Source organism: Montipora capricornis, chromosome 6, assembly GCF_036669925.1.
Source record: "Montipora capricornis isolate CH-2021 chromosome 6, ASM3666992v2, whole genome shotgun sequence".
Lineage (NCBI taxonomy): Eukaryota > Metazoa > Cnidaria > Anthozoa > Scleractinia > Acroporidae > Montipora > Montipora capricornis.
Genome location: NC_090888.1, coordinates 16,555,725 through 16,581,330, shown reverse-complemented (window position 1 = coordinate 16,581,330; position 25,606 = coordinate 16,555,725). Strand labels below are relative to the sequence as shown.

The following is a 25,606-nucleotide window of genomic DNA, read 5'->3' as shown; positions in this document are numbered from 1 at the left end:
CGCAAGAATATAAAAAAACCAAATCGGCAAAGTTAACGTTTACGTAACTCAGCCTCATCAGTGTCAATAAATGGTTATCATGAAACACCTCTGGATATTATTAACTGTCAAGAATCGGAATTTAGACGGAAATCGGTGGGAGTTTACTCTAGTATAGGGTAGCAAAATTCAGCAAAATTCAGCTGAACAGCTCTGGTATAGGCTAAGGGTTCCAGGGTCCCAGCGGCACATCCCCACCCAGAAATTTCTAAAGTAGCGCGCCCTCCCCCCCCCCCCCGGGTGTACAATGTCGCTCGCGTTTTGCATAATAATAGAAACAAATTCCCAAAAGACTTTTCCACTATTGTTCGGTAAACCAACATGGCCGCCATGACATCATTTGCAAGCCGAAGATTGTTTATTTTCCCGCAAAACTTGGTTTTAAAATAGACACTTTTTTCTGACGCCGATGGGGACCAAGCCAATTTGGATAAATCTTACTCGTGGATGATGGACTCTTGTTTGTACTTAAAATTTTTGGTGTATTAAAACTGCATCATTTAGATAAAGAATCAGTGGCAAAAGTCTTGGGACACTCTAACTTTTAGTTTCTTGCTTAGTTTGAGTAATTGCCCCATTCCTCCCCCCCCCCCCCCCAAGAGCAATGTTGCCAATAGTGAACAGACATTTCCTAGTCTATTTCAACGTTGATTGGGGTGGGGGTTGTGTAGGAGGGACTTTTATTTTGATACTTTTAGTGGAATTTCGGGCTGGTCTTTCATATACCGGATCTGAAATAGTTAGTGTCCATAAAACAACGAACAAAGCGAAGATAACAATATACAATTAACAAGGCGTAATCGGAATAACAATGTTTCTTTTGTCCTCCGCCATTTTAGTCCGGTATATGAAAGTCTACCAGAATTTTGGCAGTTATGCTTAGTCTGAGAGGTTTTCAGGCACACACTGGCGTAACCGTCTCACGTACTTTTGCCACTCACTGATCGAAGCTCGAAATTCTTGCGATATCGCGGCCAGAAATCGTAGTAAAATTGCGTATAAGTCGTAAGGTAGAGGTGTCGGTCGTAGGTCAAGATTTTGATTGCAACTTTACCGCGACAAAAATTGAATCGAATTATCGAAAGAAAGATCGTATGTCTCGAATGAACCAGGCCTGTTCGAGCCTCATTCCCAGGGTCCTCCTTCTGTGAGGAAAAAAGACCCAGGGAACAATGTCGCTGTTGATTCATGCTGTGAGTTCGGAGAACACTGACGAGTGTAGAGTTTCTCTGGTCCATGCTTCCAGTAACTGTTACGCTTCACTCGTGCTCTTCAAATTTCCGCGTGCTTTAAAAGGCCCCATGAACTCCCGCTAAAGCGATCCATGGCGTCGACGAAAATCCCGCTGTGAGCTCAGATTTGAGATTTGCATATATTAGCCGCGCAGGGACTGAGGACATCATTCTATGCTCAAAGTTTTGAAAAAAAAAAATCCGTTTTTAACTGAGCTGTAAAGCCACTCCCGTTAAAAGTAGATTTTCTTACGTTTTTGAATTTGACGTATTTCCACACACAATGATCAACACAAGTTATTTTTGCAGAACTTTTGTTATTTATATTTCCATACTTCTATACGAATATAACGTAACTGTTTTCATATGTACCTGGTAATGTTTTTAAAACGCCTCCTCAATCTTAGAACGAAGAAAAACGAAAACACTGAGGAGGGAAAAATCTGTTACCCCATTTTGTACGTTGATTCGCTAAAAAGGCAATACTTTGGAGGAAGCCACTTCGAAGTTTTTAACAAAACACGTGCACACATCGGTATAAAAACAAGCCTATATTAAAAACACAAAAGATTTCAAATCGTTAAAACGTACGGCTAACTACGCACGACCATGTGTCGGGAATTTAAGCAAGGAACTGAGCCTTCATAAGACTATGAACACTCGTAAAGACGAAAATAACAAATAAGCCTAGGCAGAAAAATAGCCTGAACTATAAACCGGACAGACGATGAGGAAGTCTGTAGTCTGATATTGTACGCATTGGTGTCTTTTTGACGTAATAGTTGCGATAGCAACGACACCAGTCAGCGGCATATTTTATCTGGGTTTTCTTAAATGTTGTTCTTAATTTTTTGGTAAGAGTCACGTTCAGCCTGGTTTAACCGTAGAATCTTGGAAATTAGCCCCAAAAAATAGATCTTTGGCACAATATGCTTGTTGCTATCCCAACGCATGCTTGAGTTTTTAAGAACTCCGGACTGGAGTTGGTGGCTAACCGCTCATACGGAAAGTATGAGAAAACTCCAAACAGGTACATATAATATATGGGAATTTAAGTCTCCGCGTCATGATGAGCTTCTGATAACACGTTGTATCGTTCTTTCAAGGTGAAAGCAATAACATTTCTAACTAATCAAAACACCGGTTGTTTAATATTCTTGCCAACCGTGACTGGCATTCTTTCTTCAGTCCGATGGTTGCTGTCACTCTTATGCATGCCCATACGTTCAACGTCATCCATTTTGTTTTCCTTGCATTGTTTTTTCAATTTTTACTCGAGGAACCATTCATTTAATTTTAATCTTGCACACGGCCGGCAACTGAGCTGCCAGCCTTTCTCTGCCTTATTAATTGATAACAGAGTAACGTGCTTTCTGCACACGTTGGTTATATTTCTACTTAAATGACACGACTTCATAATTTAAGGATGTCGTTACCAGTGTTATCTTCGACAAAAGAATAGCACGCCACGCTGGCTGTCACGTGATTAAGTTCAACCTCATTGATGGATGTTATGAATTTCATCTACAGGGCTGTATTCCGTGATATCACTCGAGGCGTATTGTTGTAGGTTGACTTAAGGTAGCCTAGACAGTGTGAGTATGATAGTGGGGTAATTCGCACACCTTCTGATTAACTACCTCTTCTAATAACTGGGAGAATCCATCTTGGCGAAGAAATGCGTTGCGAATATGTGTGCGCTTTTGTGGTACATTGATGATATGCTACATCTGGGCGACGCGTTCGTGTGATTTTTGACTAGTCGCAACTGACGTTGCTTGGCACATTGATGTGACCAGCCTATTATTTCAGCCTTCTCGCAAAAGAGGCGACATTGTCACCATTGTTTTCGTCCTTGGTTTCCTCGTCATAGGGAACAAACGAATCCCCGCTATCTGTTCCGCTACCGTTTTCTTCCTCTCCGCTTTGTTCGATCTCGTTATCCCCCATGGGAATAGGAATAGACGTCTCGTTTAGGCCTGAGGGTTTCTTTTTATTTGGTTGGAGTTCTTCAAAGGGAACAAACTCCTCTTTGTATTCCAGTCCCTTGACGATTGGATACCGGTTTCCGTTTCCAGATGCTTTGCCGCTGACGTCATCATCGTCATCATCCTCGTCGTCTCCAGATCCCGACCCGCTGAGCTCCAAAGCGAGGCGTGCTTGGTACTCTGTCAGCATGAAAGAATGCAAAATATCGGTTGACGTGAAAGCGTTTCCTTTCCTACTAATGCTAAATATGTCCAAAGAAACCTTTTGGTCTGGGAATAATCTATAAGCAATTTAAAATTCTGTAGGAACTCGCAGCCTATGGCTGTATTGTTCTCTCAAGTTTTGAGTGTGGTCATGAAGGAAGGGAAATGCAAAAGACCATGGTCCGAGAAGACCTAGTTCAAAAGAAAATACAGTGCAGCGTTTCGAGTTTTTACTTGTGACTAGTTGAAGCTTATTCTACGATGGCGCGCTGGAAATGAAGTGATAGGTAACCAACGAGGCGCGTAGCGCCGAGTTAGTTATTATCATTTTATATCCAGCCAGCCCAAGTAGAATATTTGTTTTATTAAAAACTCCAGGATCAACAACTCTTCCACTAGAGCATCGATTTCTGCCTCGGTCAGTTCCGGTTCAAAACGGCATTTGTCGGCCATTTTTTTCGGCAAAATGTTTTCAGCTCGCTTTATTGCTGACGCGTTCCTTATTCATATTAGGTACGACAAGAATATGGACTGATAGCCTGTGTCCGGCGAGCCAATGGAAATGCTGGAAATCTGATATCCGTAGTTCAATTTTTAATAAAATATATGTTTTCATCCTGGTCTAAAGTTATTCAGGTCTGTGTTGTGATTATATTTTCGATTGGGTGTCAAAAAAGCAACACTGCCATTGCCTTTGTTTTCCATCAATTTTTGATTGTCTTTTTATAATATTGGTTCTCCGTTAGTGACAGTCTGATAGTCTTGAAAATCTCGAGCTACTCTCTCGGCCAATGAGAGGCATTAAAGACTAGTGACTTGCCAGCTCGCGTTTCTCACGCTATCCGGCGCCGGCGCCGGCTGCGTCCATTTTCTTCGCGTGATGATTGCCTCATTTGTGTGTCTGTGGCTGGTGTGATGTCACAAAGTAAAGACTTCGTTTTATGTTTTGCGAAGATAATTGCAAGTCATTTCACAATGTCAGGAGCCTATGACTAGGAGCGAACAACTGCCCTATATTCCTGTCACGGTGTTTTCACTAAGCGATTTTATAGTAGATTGAGTTTCCCGCGAATGAGACTACCACAGGAGTCCGATAACCAATCACAAGAAACTAACTTGACGTCATAGCATCACCGAACCGGAACTGCCTTTGGTTTTTCGCCTAAAAATAGATCGGTCTGTAAAAATGCGTTGACGTAGGCTTAGTGACCAATCTATGCTAAGCAATATTCTGGCGTGAAGGAAGGAATTAAACAAGTTTTTCGAATTTTCTTTTAATGTATCCCCCCGTGAATCAGGAAGTCCGGGCAGGATCGCTAGCTCACAATGGCTAAATAATAATAATAATAATAACAACAACAACCTCGGAAAGAACAGTAATTGATATGAGCAAGTTCACTCACAAAAACAAAGAAAGATACGATTTTTGGAATATAAAACTGTTCATATATTTGAAACGCGGAATGGACATGAAAGAAATATACACAAACTCCAAGTTGAAAGACCTTTCATTCATTAAACTCATTTGTATACCTTTGTTGCAGTTTGCAACGTCGCACATCAAGTTACCGTTGAAACAGGAGCTGATGGAGTAGAGGAGAGAAAAATGTCAGTTGATTTTTATAGAACGTCTCTGGCTTAGGGAGCCAAGACAAACATATCAAATTGATAGAATAAGAAAGCTCAGCCCGTCACGAGAAAGATCATACATCCAACAACAAACAGCACGTGATGAGATTTCAGGGTATTGCTTAGCAAGGACATGATACACCTTAAAAAACGTCGTCAAAAACATCATTTTCATGCTTTTTAAGCAAATGTTGTGGCAAAAAACTCAAATAATCTGTCATTTCCCACGAAAATACAATCATTCAAGAGGTTTTGTCAGAGTCTGTAATTGAAAGTTGGGAAGAGAAACACAGGAGTGGGTTTATTAACTGGGTTGACATGCTAAATTGACCACCGAAGAGAAAATAGAAAGCTGACGTTTCGAGCGTTGGCCCAGAATTCAATTGAATTTACCATATCAAACAAGTTGATAAACCCATCCATTTAATATCTAATACGACATTTGTGTGTTTGGAGGGATAAATTAAAGCTCTCTTCCTTGAACTGTTTTTAAAAAGCTTTCTTTGTTTTTTTTTTCCTTACGTTCAATAGAGGGTCTGACATGACGTCACAGCGGCCAAAGTAATGGCCCAACTTTATCTACATGCAAAGTTTATTGCGTATTGAGTGGGTGATGAATGTTAACACCGATAAAAAAGGAAAGAGTTGTATTAATGAATGAGTGATTCAGGAATTCTCGAAAAAAACCCGAATGCTTCATTTTGGTAAGCTGGCTTTTCTTTCCCGCTTATCTCTTGGACCAGTGATCCTCTATCGGGCAGTATTCTCTTCCAGCCATTCAAATTTTCTCTTTTTTTTCCCTTCTTAAGGAGGAAATGTAAGACTTTCTAAGTAAGTTCTAAAATGCTTATATAGCTTTACCATAGCTTGCAGCCAAGGGGAATTCTTTCTCCGTCAGTGAACATCATCCCTCGATAGTAGCATCCTACAAGCACAGGAAGCATAAGCGTAATTGTTACTAAATGCAAAAGCAATTGCCATCGCTTGAAGGAATAGCATCGCTTCCTGAGTGAAGCGTTTGAGAAAAAAAGCGTTGTAAGTGACCAAATATGGTGATGGTTGCCGAAGCGAGAAGTCAAATGGATAATGATGATGATGGAGGAAGTGTTGGTTGGTGGTCTTAACTTAAGAAAGGCCCATTTTAGTAACTGGTGGGAGCCACCATTATTTCTGACACAGCGCAGAATTGTTGAAAGTCCGTGATTTATGGATTTGCTAATTCGAAACCAAGCTGACTTTGCTGTTATTGCTAACAATGCTATGTCGCTGACTGAAAGAAGCGCGGTCTCCAAGCTCGCTTCCAGGGCTTTTCTCCTCTGAAAGTATGGCCCGCCAGTCCTGGGAACGAGTTTGGCGCGGTCTCCGGAAGAAACACAGCCCCACAGTCATAAAGACAAACGCCCTAACACAGACAAGAACGTCCACTCTAAAACTGCATCATGGAATTTACTGCATGCAGCTAAAATGATTTTCAATTAGATGAGAGCCCATTCCTCAACTACTTTATGAAATCGAAAAGACTATATTTCCTTCAGGAATTGTTTTTCATCGAGGACGGTCCTACGAGTAGAATTGGAATTTACTTGGCTGCAAAAGTGAAAAAAATTGACTCACCAAGTTCTTCGATGACAGGATTTATAATCTCTAGTTCAGGGTTTCCAACGTTCTCTGTAAAGAATAAAAAATGTTATTTGAAAAATCATCGAAAGAATATTTGATTACCTTAATGTGGAAAAGGGCTTATGAAGTCATAGTCTCTATCTCTGCTTTTTCACCGGAGAAGGTTTGGTTGCGGTGTCGGTTGTTGGCTGGGGCGCTAGATTTGGGAGTGAATCCTTCTCATTTAAATCTCACTATGACCACCAATTTGTTTCCCAGTGACCATCAATATTCCCCGAAGCGAAACTGTTTTGTTCTACCTCCCAACTCAAAACTACAATTGTTTGAAAGCGTTTGGTTGCCATGACAGAGGAAAAGCTTCTCTTGACGTGGGCTGGCAGAAATTATCCTCGGTTTCAAGGTGTACAACTTGATCACGTGCGAGTTAGGAGTTGGTGAGTTTTGACCCATAGGCACGTGACACGGTCACTCCCCCATCAAAAAACATATTTGAGTTGGGAGGTATAACAACAAATTTTCACCAACCTTGTAAAGACGAAGGCTTGTCATCGATCCAATCAATAACTAAAATAAATTTGAAAGAAAAAGGAACAACAAAGTTAGATTCATGGTAAATATTGTTTGTATTGCAAAGTACACGTCGCATGTATTTGATATATCATATCAAAAGGAAAATATCAATGAATGCAAAGATCCACCATAAAAGAAAACTCGACAACAAGAATAGGACTTAACATTTAAGCAATAGAAAACTTTTTCCGTGTTTGCATAGCCTGATATAAACGCGAGAGGGATTGGGAGAATTCGAGACAGTTATGCAAACCAGAGACGAAGTCGAGGGTTTGCATAACTGTCGAGAATTCTCCCAACCCCTCTCGCGTTTATATCAGGCTATGCAAACACAGGAAAAACGTTTTCTACTGTTTTTATAAAATATTTCTCAAAGATAATTCAACAAATGAAGGAAAATGCTGGTTTTTTCACTTTTTGATTGAAACAGATTTTCTTGACACACGCTCATATTTCCTACCAACCAATCAAAATACATAAATACAATACATAACCAATCAAAATTCGCGAGATGTCGCAGCCGTGTTTACATGCTCTCATCTAAACACTGCTATTGACCAATGAAAGTGCGCGTACTATCCTAATCATTTTATAATTAACAACGGCATACATGATCCCAGTTCAGGGGGTACTATATGATCGCCAGCACTATGGATTTTCCCAAAGAAATGCAACACAAGTTCACCTGCTTCCGAAGGAACAGGATCCATGCAGACGTACGAACATCCATCAAAACAGCACATTTGGTTTCCCACGCAGTAGTCATCGTCCAAACAAGTGTCTTTGCATTGCTCTGTTACTTCAATAACATATGGTGGTGGGCATGTCTCTTCGTATAACGACCTCTTCTTGATTTTGTGGCTCTGGTGCTGAGAAAGAAAACCGGTCGGTTTTTAATTTCCAGCCTTGACAACGCGCAAAAAACAGAACAGGAAGCAAAACTACCACACCCTTCGGCAGAAAGTTTTAAAGGTCGCCACAAAACAATAGGTCTAATGGACAAACTCCCCCCTCCCCCCCCCCCTTACAAAACCTGTGCACGACCTGCACGTACGTGTGACATTTGCCTACATTTCTATGCAGTTCTCGCTCTGAACACGACGTAAATTGCCCAATTTTGAGGTAATGTGGAGGACGTGAGCACCTGACGATAAGTTTTCCAAATCCTCTCGAAATCTCCACACTCTTCTCAATAATTTTGTTCCTAGAATGTTGATACACACTTTCCATGCCGAGTGACTTGTAGTAATGGCAAAATTATTACCATAATGAGAATTAGTAAAATTTTCAGCGGTGAATATAAGAATTTAGTGTCATATTCACCACGCTATCCGGTATATATAACAATTTGGAGGCGCGACTGCTAAGCTAATCAAGCACTTTTTGTGCCCTTTTATCGTGTTTTAGCACGTTGTTTTGCACTTTCTTGATATTCACCGCTGAAAATTACACTAAAGCAATTATTCGCCTCAGGCTCAGTACATATTGAGGAATATTTACCTCGACTACGCCTCGGTAAATATTCACCAATATTCACTTCGCCTTCGGCGAATAATTGTTAAATAATATTTTTGGACAGCGTTCTCGTGGCAGTCGTCGTCGTTCTTGCTTAAGCTCCCTTTTGAAGCAACGACGACGACTTTGGCAGCGGCAATGCAACAAAACAAGAATATCATTGGCTAAAAGGGGAAAAATGAACCTGCTGCACGTGAGGCACACATTTTAACAAATGCATTTGCAGTACTCTGCATAGGAACAACGTGATATAGTGATTATGACAAAGTGAATCTTTCATTCTATTTTTACTTTACTGAGAGCTGCCCGTACCAATTTAGTTTTGGGATACTTCTCAAACATTGTGCAACGTGAAGGAGATGGAATATACCATAGAGCGCAGTGATATTTTGAAGTGACCTGTTTGTTGACGTTACCATCGGGAAATCCACAGACTTGATAGGCGCCCGCAAACGAGGAAACATTGTCGCGGAGACGTTAAGAGTGAGCCGAGAGGTCCTGGGGCGAACGTTAGTCACGCAATCCTATTGTTGACGTTAAGGCGCCCTCAAACGAGGAATCATTGTTTCTAGAAATGTTTCCTTGACGCAAACCAGGGAACATTTACTGAGGAAGCAAAATGTTTCTCAACAAATTCAGAAACATTTCTGCTTCCGCAACAATTGTTTCCTGGGTCCGCAAACGGGGAAACATTTGCTTCCACAACAATGTTTCGGCAACATCGTTTCCTCGTTTGCGGGCGCCTTTAAAAGATCTACGACGCGGTCGTCAACGCCTCAAAACAACGGTATCATTGGTTAAAAAGAGGAGAAACAATCGTGTTGCACGTGCGGCATGCCTTTTGGCACAAATTCTTTCGGTACTCACAACAACGACGTGAAATTACCAAATTTGAGGTTTTGACGATAACTCGAACTTACAAAAGTGAATCTTTCATTTTCTATTTTTACTCTGCAGGCATGTAACCGCTCGTATCATTCTATTTTTAGGATACTTTGTCCACATTATACGAGGTGAACAAGATGGAATAATCGCTAAAGACTTACGATATTGCAAGGGTTATATTTTGAGGTGACGTTTCCGTGACGTCACAGGGTAACGACGACGTCTTTGAGAAAGAGAACGGCAAAAAAAAAAAAAAAACCCGTGGGATTAAAGAGCAAAAAAATGTTTTGCTCGTCACGTGCGCCGTTCTCGATCGACGTGCAATAACCAAATTTGAGGTAACCTTGTCACGAATTTCGATATTAGATATTGTTCGAGTTGGATTACGCTCATTTCAAAGCGTTGATTCAGTTTCCAAAAACGTGGCTCTTGAGCCGCTTTTGACTTATGCAGGAAAATATTGCCTTATTTAGAAGAGACTGAATATGTTTATTCAGGCTTTGAGAACATTTGACTGTGATCCGCTCATCTGTTTCCTCTTACGTGCTCTTTGAGACTCAGGTAACACGGCAGACATTTTTAATGTTGTTTTTCTTGGCCAATTGGAAAACATGGACTGGACTCTGGACTGGACTTTGGACTGGACTCTGGACTGGACCCTGGACTGGACCCTGGACTGGACTTTATTAAACGAAGTTAATATTTAACCAATAATATAACGATTAACCGTTTCTATTTAATTATTAATGATGTTACATGGTGTAGACAGGCCAAACACAACTCCTATTGGTCAGGATAGGAAATTCAGAGACCTCAGAGTTTTGCTCTGACGAGTACATCTTTCAAAGACCTCCCTTTTCTATATGAAATAAGGGGAGGATTTTTGAATATATTCCGTAGTAAGGGCTGGTTTTGTATAAGATGCCATTTGTTCATAAGAATATGTTTGAGATCAGGCATTGATGGGCGGTATTCTGTAACAAACGGCAAAATTCTTTTGCGCGTTTTTTGTTTATTTTGTAGAGCCGACATTCTTTGGCTGAAATTGACTTTAGATAGGATCATGTTCAAAAGGTTATCTAGGTAACCCCTGTGTTGTAATCTTTGTTTGAATAATAATGTTATATGGTGTGGAGAGGCCAAACAAGACTCCTATTGGTCAGGATAGGAAATTAAGAGACCTCAGCGTTTTGCTCTGACGAGTACATCTTTCAATGACCTCCCTTTTCTATATGAAATCAGGGGAGGATTTTAAATATATTTCGTAGTAAGGGCTGGTTTTGTAAAAGATGCCATTTGTTCATAAGAATATGTTTGAGATCAGGCATTGATTGAAAGTTACTGGGCAGCATTGTTCGATTTTTCGTTTAGCTTCGTTTATGTTCCCTTTGGAAAAAACATCCATTCTCGTTCTCATTCTCACTGGTTAATAATTAAATAGAAACGGTTAAATATTAACTTCGTTTAATAAAGTCCAGTCCAGGGTCCAGTCCAGGGTCCAGTCCAGAGTCCAGTCCAAAGTCCAGTCCAGAGTCCAGTCCATGTTTTCCAGTTGGCCGTTTTTCTTTTCTCCCCATTCTGTTTGTACATGTCTAATGCTCTCTCACATAATAGATCAGTTAAAGAGTGGAAAAACAGTATAAACGCTAAGATCTTTATTCATTCGGTCCTAATATGTTGAGTTGATATCACAGTTCGATATATTACAAAGATTTCGCATTAAGTTTCTGGCATTGAAAGGCAAACGTCGGATTAAAATTGCGTTTTAATGAAATAAAAAAATGGAAGAGAACTTGTTTGATATAATCTCATTTCTCGCCTGTTTGCTACAAGTGTCAAGTAACTCATTAAAAGAGGGAGACGAATTAGAACTTGAGAATTTTCATGCTTGTGGGTAAATGCTATGTTAAAGGCACTGTAGCACTGTGCAATTTTTGGTGCAACTTGTCTCGCAACGCTATGGTGAGACAAGTTGCACGAAACATTTCCCAATGTAAGTAGCAGAAAACGTTGCGGAAAGTGGAATTGAGTTCTACTTTCCGCAACGCTCCATGCAACGCAGCGACGGGTAAAGGCAGTCCTGCAACTTGTGTCGCACCAGACAATGAAAGTGTTCCTTTAACCTCATGCGAGACAAGTTGCAAGAAACGTTGACTAGTGTAATAGCGCCTTAAATCTCTCTATCTTTTATGTAGACGCGAGGCAAGGGAAGGTTGTTGTTTTTTGTTATCTAGTATTGCTACAAATAGAGATAAGTTTCTTCCAAAGAGATTCTTTTGAATGCTAGTATACAAGGCAGATTTCTGAAGTGTTCACATCTTGAACCGTTTAGGAAGGATAAAATGTCAATAGCTGTGCTTTCATTAATCAAGATGATGACCTTCAAACATACTTTTAAAATAATTGGATTTCTGCGAATAATCGTGTAATAATGTGAAACATTTACTGAAATAGCTACAAAATATTTCCAGATGGTTTTTTTGTGAACCCCAGTAAAAACAAATCGTTTGGGAAATATTGGACTAAGGGCGTGTTCGTAATTACTACAAAGATAAAAATTTGCCGCGACAGATAGCATGACATTGTGTTTTTCCATCTCCTCTTACACGGTAATCCGTCCATTTTCGCTTCGAAGTATCTGGAAGCTGGACTGTTTAACAAAACACCAGATGTTTCGCCATATGGAAAGAACCTAAAGTACACAATTCAGCCTTGGTGGAATTCACAGCAAAAAGCACGCTCTTTCGATCGTTTTGCGCTTGCGCAAGACCTCTCGCGTTTGTAGCTCGAGATGACAGTATTTTCCTTGTAAAAGCATCTTGACGACTTCGCAAGTTTGGTGTCAGCATCGTGCAGCGATTCGCACGCAAATGCAAGATAATATCTTAAATTTTCCAGCTGGGATATCAGCAGCTAAAATTAAGTGTTGATTTCTTGATTTTTAAATAGCTGGGAGCCTAAATCTGGTCGCTTCCTGTAATGACGAAGGGTTTGGAGTTAACTCGTTTACTCGTTACATTAAACCACTGTCATTTGGTAAGCAGGACTTTCATGCGTCGAGTGAGACATCTTCACCTCAGTTCAGTTGTTGTAATGAGTACTTTTTTTTATATCTTGCCAAAACAGAACTTACTCAGTAGTGTCAATTCTCCCTTCAGTGACATGTGACAATTCGAATTTCATCGATTGGTGTAAACTGCTTGTTCAAAGAAACCGCAAAAACGATTTACATATTATTTGCGCACGTTCACGAACGTACACTAGATTAAGCAATTTAAGTAGAATTTACGTCCACAATGGTGTGATATCTGACCAGGTACCCTTTTTCCACATTTGCAAAAGACGAATAGAAGACAACTATCAGTATTATTAACGAAAGGCAAAAACGTATTTGAAAGCAATCGTCATTTTTGATGTCGGCGCGATTTATTACGAATTTGGTAAAAAATCGTGGAGTAAATTTCTGAAAACTTGATGTTACAAAAGACTACTTTAAGAAATGAACTTGAACTAAATGGGAACACGGCGGCTTCGCGGCTCAATGAACTTCAAGTTGGGGCATAAGCTTCCGTTTCAACGCGGGGTCATCGTTCTGTTAGCCAGAAGCCAAAATGATGGCTGGGATGGATTTGGTAATCAACAATGAAATATATTCCTGTGAGCCGATTTAAGTGTAATCCGTCTTATTCCAGAAAATTCTATCATGAGTCGTGTAACGCTGCTCCTTGGGCTATCATTTATTATGCAACAGAAATTCTTCCTCGCGATTCAGCGATAAATCTTGTTCTCTTTAGCTGATGATGTCATACTGACCATTTTTGCATGTTTGTTCCACCGAAATTAGATGCGTTCATGTTGCCTCTTTCTGCTAATCGCTTGCGCAATGTTGCTTCCGCGAGTCTTAAATAATATACTCATTACAACTTGAAGAGATAAGATGTTTTCAATCCGTACCCTTTGAAAATGAAGCCGTCTAAAACGAACATGTGGAAAATACGAGTTTACCGTACATGAGGAGTTACGTACTTTACATAACTTGCAGTTTTTGTACAATCTGACATAAAGTTGCTGTTCAACGTATCTAAAGATGTTTGGATATACAACATACCTTCAATGATCCAACGCTCCTGGAATCCCCAACAGCCAAGAGGACACAAATGGCGACAAGCACTGTGATGTCAACTGATTGCTTCCAGAGCCTCATACTCATAGTTAGCTGAATGTAGATATCACCACACTTGAAGACGACGAACGCAGTCAGAATAAACACCAGTAACCACAGACGTTTACCTTGAAATGAAGAGAGATATTTTCTATCAATCCAAAAAGCCTACGATGTCAAACACTGATATTATCACCCGGTCGATAACTGGTCGTGAAAGTACAGTTATCTGATTTGACACAAGACTTGTGCATGTAAAATATGAATTATAAACAGAAAACCGCGCCTTATTTATAGCTCTCTGGAGTTCATGCTATGTGATCTCCTTATCGCTCAAGAATCAGGCAAAGTGCCATGGTTCAAGTTACAATAACATGATCGAAATCCCACTCAACGCCACAATTTGCCAACAGGCCCTAAGCCAACGTCAGGTCGACGGGATGCCATACTCGAGGTATGGAATGAGTTCAGAAGTACCTGTATCAAAACATCAACAAAACTACTTGGCGATGACGAGAATGAGGCATAACACGAGAGGTGCTTTAAGGGTCGAGAAGATTAACTTCATTTAGCTGAGGAATGAACAGGGGCTTTATACTTTGCGTGCAGTTTCACCAGTGAAAAAAGTGATAGCTTGAAATAAGAAAAAAAAAACAACACTGATACGGCGGGGTTAAAAGCAGTTTATTTTTTCCTGTCAAACAGCTCAGTTTGAGCGCAATCTAAAGACGCGCGTCCATTTACCACACCGCTCGCAAAGGCCAGCAATGTTTGCACGCCATAGAATAATTGCGGTAACGTCACGCGAACAATAATATATACGGTAGATATATATTCTCCACATACACTAGATCCCACATATTATTAATCAAAAGTTCATGTTGTAACAAAAAACTTGTGAAATAACATTCTCTCTTTTAGCCGAGTCATATTCTGCTTGTACAATAGTTTTCTTTCTCGACAAAATAAAGACGTTTCAAATTCTAAATGATAGCCTGCAGAAGTTTTAGTCTCGTCTTGGAATTATTCGCTATTTTTAGTTCTTGAGAATTTATGCCCTCGCAAGGAATGTGGCATTTTAATCTGTTCTCTGCAATCTTTATACATATTGAAGCATGCATTTGCCTCGTTTATGACAGTACCTCATCGTTTTTTCGTGAACTGAGAAAGCAAATAAATTACTTATGGCTGAAAATCTTAATCGGCATATTTTGCGTTGATTCGCCTTCCGTTCTCCGTTAAGAGGATGTCTTTCTTGTACTGAAGAGGAAGTCCTTGTCTTCTTGTCCTGACTAAAAAAAATCGTACACTGCATGAGCAATTTCAGGCGGTTTTTATGCGCGTTAAGGCATGTGCGTTCTGTGTGTCCGCGTTGACATCTACGAGCCCCATCTTTGAAGAGGGTTGTCTAATTTCGGCCAAGTCGCGTCAACAACGCAGTTATCTAGCTCCGGTAGACCAATTGAAAAAAAAAAAAAACCCGTTCTGATTCATCGAAGGGAAAATAAAAGCGCTTTCAGCTCTCGTTCAAAAAGCTTCTTATTCTCCTCTTTCACTCGTTGTTGGTGTTATTGTTATTGTTGTACGTGATGCTGCGTCTTCCTGTTCCGCTTCTTCTTCTTCTTCCAGTTCTTCCTCGTGCTTAATTGGTGGTCGTCTGAATTCCCCTTACAAGCTTATCCCCTCACTGGTACGACGCGTAATAAGACCGGTTACAGTCTAGGTAATGCAAATTGTTTCACTGAAGAGCTAAGCAACGATACAATGTCGATAAGAGAGAAAACGTCAAAACGATGTAGAAGTGATATAAAGAAACATGATGGCCTCCAAATCAACAATGGTTTTGCACGTGCATTTGGCAACGTTATCCTCTAAGACTAACGACCACGTGAGCACCCAACGATAGGGAGATAAAGCAAAGACGACGGCCACGAAAAGGACAACGCCCTAAAGCAAGAATATGATTGGTTGAAAAAAGGATCAATACTCGAGCTGCACGTGCAGTACGAATTTCCGTGCATTTCTTTGCCGTACTCCACAAAACAACAACGTGAAATCAACAAATCTTAGGTTTTGACGACAACGTGAGCATATAACGTTGCCGTCGTATATCATAAAGTCTCTCTTATCTTCATGAACGATCTGTTTTATTCGCTTTGTAGCTATAGTCTCGAGCTGATAAGGTTTCAGTTTTCCATGCCATCAACCGAGACATCTTTTCTTCGTCAATCGCAGGGGGGAAGCCATTCAAAGATAACTTTGGGTAAAGTCCATTTTGTGCTGGTCTCGTCAAAACTGAGCTTATCCTGCAACTGTCAGATTATTATTTTTGGACTTATTTTTTGAAATGTAGAACTTCTACGCGAGCGCTATCTCGATCTGAAGTTTCCCTCGTTGTTCGTTCATGGACAGGACTTCGTCTTAATTCTACTTTTTCTCTCTCTCTTCAGGCGTTGCTTGGTACCTGCATCCAACACGCAAGATAACAGTCAAAATCAAAGACGGCTCTTCTAATTTTGGCAAACCGCCAATTTTAGTCTGACAATTGCCGTTTACCGCAAACTTGATGGTAGTTTTCTAGAATACGTAACCCGGCTTATACATCGTGTGCAAGCTGGTGGTCGCTGCGCATTTCTGTTTCGTAAACGGTCGTTGCCATTTCAACGGCACTTGGAATATTTTTTTTCTGTTATGATTCTTTTTTAATATAGCAAAAAGAAAAAAAAAAAGACCAAATCACGTATTGAACCAGGCTACCGGATTAGCAGCGTACGTCACTCACCACTACACTATCGAGTTGCATAGCTGTATCATCAAACTGACTGTTCTACGGAGAGCTAAAAACAGGAAAGCGCTCACGCGGCAGGCCCAAGAAGCGCTACAAAGAGTCACTGAAAGAATTCCTCAAGTGCTGCAACAACCCCGACTCCACCTTGGAAGAAACGGCGAAGGATCGTTCCCGGGGATCGTGCCAGCTGGCAATCCCTTGTGAGTTCCGGAGTAGCTGCCTTCAAAAAGAGGCGAGTGCTTGAAAACCAACAGAAATGCCAGAAGAGGAAAGATTGTGAGAGCTCTGCCTCCCAGCCCAGCTCAGCCCCCAGCATTCCATGTCCCCATTGTAACAGACTTTTCCGAGCTAAGATTGGCCTCATTAGTCATCTATGCACCCATCCCAACCCCTGAGTGGTCATCTTCGCAAGAGAAGGACGAACATCATAAAATAAAGTAAATACTTGATCGAAATAGTAAAACTAACATTATCCTCGACGTAAGGGCATAATCATTTCTTAGGCTTAATTTTTCAATCTGGGCGAAATTAGCTGATTCAGTTGAAAATTCAACCCTCCTCGGGTCTATTTTATTCCGAAAGGCTTGGCCACTAAGCATGGCATCGACCACTAAAAATGCATCGGCCGTTTACAAAAAGGAAATAAGCGTCGTCCCCTTGATAACGAGAAATTCATCTAAAAAAATGTGCCAGTTACTCAAGAGCCAGTGAACATTGACGAGAACAGCGTATCTATTTTATTCCGAAAGGCTTGGCCACTAAGCATGGCATCGACCACTAAAAATGCATCGGCAGTTTACAAAAAGGAAATAAGCGTCGTCCCCTTGATAACGAGAAATTCATCTAAAAAAATGTGCCAGTTACTCAAGAGCCAGTGAACATTGACGAGAACAGCGTCAAGTCAGGAGAGCCGAATAAAAAAGTTTGCTCGCGTACTGACGTTCCGAAGAAAACCTAAAATTAGGTCGTTTCAGGTTTTTCTTGTTTGTTAATGTTTCAATTGTTTGTTTGTTTGAGGACACCGCAAAGAAATGTATTACAATGAAGAACCCACGTGCAAGACGTGCGAAGGGGAACACTGAGTCACGTGCCAATGTATTATGCAACTTAAAATTGTTAAAAAGCCGGGCGGAATTCATCCAACCCGATTAACATACCAATAATGAAACAATCTTCACGCTGAGTGAAAAAAGACTAGCTTTGCCATGACACAAAACTTCAACAAAAGATTATGACGGGAACGAGCTCATGGAAAAGTGATTCAGACGCCCTCCAGCTCGACAAAATGCTTTAAAATGTTCCTATCAGAACTTCCAACAGAGGAATAAGTTCATCCACCGGCGAATGTAGCTATCATGATTATGCCAGTACTCCATCATTCAGGCTCGGACAGTTTGTTATTGTGAGCTAATTACGCAATCGCCTTTCTTTGGCACGAACCTTTTCTTTATCTTGAATTTTTGTCGTAATAATCAGTATATAACCTTAAGGCTCGTTTCCACAACAAACGCAGCAATAGCATTTTAATCTTCAATTAGAACCATTTACCTTGGAAAAAAAGAGTAACGAGTTAATTAAGTATGTTGCTCGTTGCTAGCGAAAAACCAATCTTTACCGGCTTCTGCAAATTTTACTTGATAAGGAACTAGGAAAAATGAAACCGGAAGTCTGGTATGAAGTTTCTCAAAGTACCAGTTGGTGATTTCAAAATCTAGTTTTCTGGCTTCTTAGTTATCCATCGTCTCTCTCAGTACTAATTGAAAGAAAATAGGAAGAATAAAATACTTCAAATGCTGTCTGATCGAGTGGTCGTAATCATGAAGCAAACCACGTGCGCGAGAATAAGGGAGTGTAAATTCCACTAATATTCTTCGTTTTGTGGTAATACGTAATAGAAGCAAGTAAAATTCTCCTGATAAAGACATCCACATTGCATCTCCAGGAATGCTGCAGTTTAGCGCTTTTATTGTCTAAACCGTAAGATAAGGGAATAACAGGCAGCCGCCCAATTCCTTTTCTTTATGTGATAACCATCTGAAAACGTTATCAGGATATCAAGGAAATCACTTTTGTGCCACCAACAAATATTGGTGATTCTAGATAATTTTGCTAAACAACCACTACACATTATTGACAAAAAAATCGGAAATTTGCGATAGTATATGTGGAGGGAAAACACAATGTCAATCATAATATTTTATTATCACATATGATAGAGTAATCTTTTAATGTTTTGGTCGAGATTAAAGCCGCAGTAGTTCTTAATGGTCTAAACTGATATGATCAAGAGCAAAGAAATTTCAAAGAATTCGTTTGCCGGAATAATCTTTATCTGACGTGATAGTGATCTGTACGAGATCTGCCTTTCCAAAGTAACATGTTTCCGCTGGAAAATTAAAAATTCGCTTGGTTACCTGGATGAGCAAATTGAGCTGATGAGAAAACTGATTGGAGATTCTCTTGACAGTGCCCTTGACCGTCGTTGGAATTTACAAGCACAGAGTTGGCAGCAAGCGCCAAACAATAATATTTTACGAGACCACTGCAAAGAATACGCCTTGCTAATGAAGATTTTGTCTGTGAAACATCGACTAATCGATAAAGCGTCATGGGTGTCGGCCGGCTAAAAGATGAATGGTATTTTTGCTCTGTCATCCTTTACGGACACGTTGCGTGTCATGTTTTTTTAGTTGTGCAGTGGTATGAAAATTGAAGAAACAATACTACTGTAACACTGTGTGGCCCTTTCGAATGGTATATTTTTCTTCCAATGATCTTTTTTATATCTTCAAAGGGAAGGCATTCCGAGGCCTGAGATTTTGCACTGAATGTATTAATATTTATGAACTTGGTATTTATTTATTTATTTATTTATTTATTTATTTATTCATCTCTTCTGAAAGATTTGTTAGGAGATTTGCTTTTCAGGAAAAGAGGATACTACTTAAACAAACTAATTTTTCATACATGTAAAGCCTCAAAGGCTCTTAAGTCATCTTTGCCATAAAAGATTGACGCATATTAAAGCTTTGGAATGACACCAAGCAATTGATAATGACGGGTGATTCTACGATTCGGGTGGTCCAAGCACCAAAGGTGAAAACCAGTCATATACCTAAAAGAATGAACCCACTCAGACAGTATCTTGACGTCCTTCCAGCGGATCACTACTTTGTGTTGAAAAATTCTTCTGACGACAGATGACAGACTTTGGTTTGATTTTCGTCATGTTTGGAACTTTGCAAGATATTACAGGGGTATTTAAGGTTTTAGAAGTTCTGGAAACAAATTTCAGTTCACTATGCGAGCGGCGGCTCTTTTTTTTCTGGCGCTCGCCGTTTCCTCGATCCGGACCATTTTCTCGCTCGTCCCCACCAACTGAGCGCTTGCAACAGAATTATCGGCAATTCATGAGATTCTCCAAATTGACTATTATCGTCAATTTAGGACGCTTAGCGCTTGATAGGGATTATGGGAAATTAATATATATTTTTAAAATCCGAACTCCAATGCCTAAACTCACTGGACTCGAACCTGGGACTCTTCGGTTAATAACCCTTTCACTTAACCACTCCACAACCGAATCGCTAGCTACTATGACATTATTTTTCAAAATATGTCAATATATTTTTTCTTCCGAATGCCGCTTTAAACGTGTATTATCACCGGCCAAGAAACAATTTAAAACAGGAGAAAATGTCTGTTACCAAACCTCAAGAGAAAGCTAATCATTTTAAAATCAAGTACTAGACTTAACCACTATTCAGCAACTGGATTTTATATATGCTAATAAAGTGTTGATAAATAATCGGTGCAATAGGACATTTGCATGATGACACCATTTGACTACAAGTACCAGAATCCTTCAGGTTTCGCTTGTCTCATGTTAATTAGAGCTATTGTTATTTTTACCCCACTGGGAATACAAAATTTAAATATGAAAAGAAAAACAAACTGAATTGTGGTAGTTGTAGTCAAATGACGCCATCATGAAAATTGCCTATTGTCAGCCAGTTGTTAAGTGAATAAAAACATTTCCTTCAAAGTGGGTGCTTCGGGTTCAAATCCCGTCCAGAAACGCAACTTTTACTTTTTTCTTTTCATCTGCTACCACAAGTCCTGGGACAGAGTAATTCTAAATTGACGATAACAGTCAATCCAGGAAAAATTAGGAATAGTCGCTATTCGTCATTTCAGAGGTAAAGGATATGTTGGTCTAGTTCGGTCCCAAGTCTGGCGTTTCTTCCTGTTCAACGCGGAAAGCCCTGGGCACGAGGTAATTGCCTACTGGGATGTCCCCTTGTATGCAGACACGACGCAGGTGAAAGCAGCTAACAGGATCGATATTACCATCATTGACAAAATCAGCAAGGAAGTTAGAGTCATCGAAATGAGTTGCCGATGGTTGGAGAACAGAGAGGCAAAGGATATTGAGAAGACCACAAAGTACAGACAGCTGTGATCAGAGCTCACAAAGAAATACCCTGAATACAAATTCATTCAATTCAACATCATTATGGATGTCCTCGGAGGTTTCTCAAGAGAGTGGAGCAGAATGTTAAAGATCTGGTGGGAGACAAGAGTGAAGCCATTATGCTACAGATGCAGATGGCCATCTTGACAAGCTCGTTACATATTGCAAGGGCATTTAAGCTGAGCCGGGGTAGACTTTTTAAATGAACACTCTGAATATTGATTTTAACAGTAATATTTTCTTTGAACATTACCTGATCAATGATATTTTAAGACTTTGATATAGTGTTGCAATGTTTTTGAATGTGATGGTAGATTTTAGTCGATGCAGCGGTTGGTTACGGCTTCCCGCCCAACCAAAGCTATACTCCTTAATCTAGGAATCCAGACGTTCAGTCTGCCAAATATCATTAAAGCTGCGTGTATATAGATAAATTATCTTTTACAATTTTTGATTTATTTACTTGCGGTTACAAGAATCTCAGTAATCGACTCTGAAAATGTTCGAAAACGGATGCTCATTCCTTATTTCACAAAGAATGTCTAGGCTTATTAGTTTAATCAGTTTTTTATCTTCTATTTCTTAACATTTTTTCTTAGAAGTACAGTATTTTTGTCATTATTGAGACCGAAAGGCTTAAAATTGGTTAGATCATCAAGTCTAACTTTCAAGTAAAACCAGCTTATTTTATAACACGATGTCTCGTATATGTTAATAGCATAAAGTGCTGTAAACAATGACGTCACAAAGGAGTATCCTATTCTGTCGACCCCCCCCCCCAGTCCCTTGGGGGGCCTGCCGGCAGGCTAATCTCAAGTTGTAAGAATGTCCCGCAAATAGTTACTGTTTGGTTCTTTTGCAAGCTGTCAACAGAATGCACGTCTTAAAATTTTGGTGTGCTGATCAAGGCATTCAAGAGGTGATCTTCTAATGATATTACTGGCGAATGCAAGGCGCTTTTCCCCCGCTCTCCGGTAAACAAATAAATCGCAAACCTATTGTAGCTTATGGAATCTAATATGCAATGAACTCCATAATTAACTTAGCGATAAAATTTGGGTTTTCCTCTTAAGTTTTGCCCGGATTAGCTTGTGTTTACTTTCATGTTGCGTATGGTTTGATGTGGGGATTTACTCATTATAGTAAATAGCTGAATGCATGGATATGGTTATGAAACTCGACAAGTTTCTTTGCTTTATATTTTTATCCGTATTTCTGGCCTTGACCTTGCATGAAACACACCTTTGTTCGAGAGGATAACCAATAGACCTAATCGGCTAACTCAATGTTGTACCCAATTCAAATCTCCCGGGATCAAGACTCTTTGTGTATTGTATTTGCATGATAATGTAGCATTCACATCTAAATTATATGGAAATACCTGGACATTTTATTCCCAAAGGGTTTGAATTGGGTACAACATTGAGTTAGCCGATTAGGGTCGTGTTTTCATGACAGCCGTTGTCGCGCTTCACATTCTTGAAAGTGATTTGGTTTGCAGACTTCGTTAAGCGACTTAAAAATGATGCGCGTTTTCACGGGTAAGATTAAATGAGGAGAGAGCACGTGCCAATTCAATAATAAAAATAATAAAAATAGCACGCCTGATGTATTTCCGATTTGAATAACCGCAAGCGATTCCTCATTGGTCGAAAGTAATTGCCAACTCGCTTAAGCTACGTGGTTTGCTGGCTTAAATTTCCTAAGAATTCTATTGAAAATTTGCCGACTCGCTTAACTTTTAGCGAGTTGGGAAAGGACTGTTTTCACAGAATTTTCCATTGTCACTCTCTAAGCGACCTGAAAAACCGCTCGTGAAAACACGGCCTAGGTCTATCAAATCCTTCGATTAACTTACGCGCAACTAATTTGCAAACCCGTGCGAAGCGAAAACAAGATTGTGCAGGATCACGCGTCAATTCAACATCGATTGCGACAACATTGTTCTCGCTTTTAAAGGTTTTAAGGTTTCATAAGCAGTCCCTCGATTAACTATGCCTTGTATGAGCTCAGCAGCCAAAGGGTTCTTGATGAAATCGTAACCTTGTACCCAGGCGCTTCTTGTCTTTCTTTCATTAAATTAAAAGAGAGAGCCTGGATCGGAAATCGAGACCTCATCGACAGAACCAAACCAATCTTAGTAATTTAAAAATTTCTGGTTTACTCAAAGAAAAACGATTCAATAGTGACACTGGGTTTTTGAACGGTTGTCTGTCGACGCCAGGTTGGGAAAATTTAATTGGATGAATTTCCAATTGTGATTGATGTAAACCAATTAGGATGTAATGGGCAGGAATCAAAACCGCAAAGCAAACCAAAAATAAACGAAAACACAAAAATTGCACGGATCCGTGATGGAATGTCAGTGTAACTGGAGTATCGACTGAAAACACTGGGAAATAACAACATCTGCACAAACACTACAATAGTAGTTTATAAATAGTATTTTAGTAAATACTAAATAATATTTTAGTAAATAGTAAATAGTCTTTTAACTTTGCTAGAATTAACAAAATGCGCAACAGAGTGGAGGCAGCGTGCTAAGAGTTTTAGATCATGAACAGTACTTGCAGCAAGCAGGATGCCATTCAATCTTGCATTTTTCGGGCTTTCCTTCCTTTACTGCTTAATAAGCAAAGTAATCATCGAAGTCTTCGCATGGTTCTCTCCGCAGATAAATATGTCTTTCATAAATAATCTCTTCATAGCGGGTGGGAAGACCAATTGCTCGTTTTTATGACGAAAATAGCCGTGTGATTCGTCCGCAACAGTCAAATATAAGCTAATTTTAACTAACGTTTATTGAACGAACCTTATATGGTTACGAAATTCTCGGTTTTGAGACGTCTCACGGCATGGTGCATGTAAATAGATCGCGATGTGTTGAAAGTAACACTGATGAAGTGAATTAAAATCGACGATATCTCTGCATTTCGTAAAACTAGAATCAACGGGGAGTTTCAATCGTTTTGAGTGGCACCTCATTCGGATCTCAACTCCAAACAGGGGAAGTTGTAAAACTTCCGTTGTTGAATGTTCAAAAACTGATGCCAAAGCAGACAAAGCGACCACGTAGCATACGCCGAAAAAACACAGGTCTTGCTTTTTAGATTAATTATATTCCTGATATCGCATTCTTAAAAATGCAGGACAAGGCACCGAATTATCGCCATTCAATTACTTCGGTCCTGCATTCAGTTCTAAGCGACACCATGTCGCTCGCATTTCAAAAGCCTTCTCAAAGTATTGTATTCGTGGAAATCATAATTCTTATTTCCGCAGAAAATAAAGACAAATTAATTCGATAAAATTAATCGTCATATATGTCTTCCTGATTTCGCACGGTAGCAGAAATTATAGCCTATTATTTAAGAAGCAACCGACCGATGATGATGATGATGATAGGTACGACGAAGCGCGGTGACGTGTCATTAGATTGAAAAAAAAAAAAAGATTGTCACCACGCAGTTCAACTGAATTCATCAAAATATATCTTTGGCGACTGACTAATTCAGTAAGCCGAACAAGCAGAATGGGGAGTTTAAGCAAAGACGACGGCTACGGCAACAAAAACATCATTCCAAAATAAAACTTAGCGCTATCGCAATTACACAGTCTTGTTCATCTTATTCACCTGCAACTGGAAAGGTCAGAACAGTTTTAAACTCAAAAAACAGAAGATAAATGATTCATTGTCATATGCTCACGTTACTGTCAAAATCTAAAATTTAGTGATATCACGTTGTTGTTCAATTATGGAGTATGGCAAAGAAATGCACGGAAATTCGTGGTGCGCGTACAGCAAGATAATTTTTTTCTTTTTCTTTAAACAATAATATTCTTGCTTTGTGGCGTTGCCGTAGCCGTAGTCTTTGCTTAAATTTCCTAATGTTACCCTAATGCGGACGAACTAGTAACTCGAACTTTCCCTGTTGTATCAACGAAACGCATTGTTGCTACATTTGACTAAACTGGAGGATATGAGTCGTGTCGCGCTCGCTCTTCAGGTATCATGAACAATTTAAAGGTGACATTAAACAAAATTATCGATTGTCACCTTTGCTATAGTGACAGGTCTAGCTGCCCCACTATTGACAATGCCTCTATTTATACCTTATATCTGCTGAACGGTCCTTACCTCGTTTCACTTTCAGCACCTATTCCAAGAATCGAACGACAATGGCTCATGGACAAGATTGCCGGACACCTTGAGGAGAGAACTGAAAGCTGATGAAGAATGACCGAAGATTACTGGTTTCTGAAGTTTTGAAATGCCGATTATAAAAAAAGGCTATCCGATTAGATCTCGCGGCGTTAATGAGATCAGCCTTGGTAAACTATGTCATTCACAAGAACTTGCCATTTTTGCATAATCTGGGACAAATAGTATAAAATAGCTTTAACAAACAACGCACAAATTGTTTTATTGTTGTTGAAGGTGCATTAGCTCCCTTCTACTCTGATCTGAAGCAGCTGGGATTTTCGCAAGTGGATAAGGAG

General features: G+C 39.8%; 1 protein-coding gene across 1 annotated transcript; it reads right to left on the bottom strand.

The window, feature by feature from the left end:
- Nucleotides 1-1,568: 1,568 nt before the first annotated feature.
- On the bottom strand, nucleotides 1,569-25,340 carry LOC138051641 (uncharacterized). Its single transcript, XM_068897894.1, has 8 exons — nucleotides 25,245-25,340; nucleotides 13,791-13,972; nucleotides 7,968-8,151; nucleotides 7,238-7,276; nucleotides 6,707-6,760; nucleotides 5,954-6,017; nucleotides 4,997-5,046; nucleotides 1,569-3,439 (listed from the first exon to the last, which is right to left on the bottom strand). Exons 2-8 carry the CDS (start codon nucleotides 13,890-13,892, stop codon nucleotides 3,075-3,077), a joined length of 858 nt encoding a protein of 285 aa, XP_068753995.1. The 5' UTR covers nucleotides 13,893-13,972; nucleotides 25,245-25,340; the 3' UTR covers nucleotides 1,569-3,074.
- Nucleotides 25,341-25,606: the final 266 nt, after the last annotated feature.

Coding starts and splice junctions, on each gene's coding strand:
- LOC138051641 (XM_068897894.1), bottom strand. CDS start 13,892: ATGAGTATGAGGCTCTGGAAGCAATCAGTTGACATCACAGTGCTTGTC. Junction 8,152..13,790: donor GGAGCGTTGGATCATTGAAG/GTATGTTGTATA, acceptor TTTCTTTCTCAG/CACCAGAGCCACAAAATCAA. Junction 3,440..4,996: donor CGTTGCAAACTGCAACAAAG/GTATACAAATGA, acceptor TCATGCTGACAG/AGTACCAAGCACGCCTCGCT.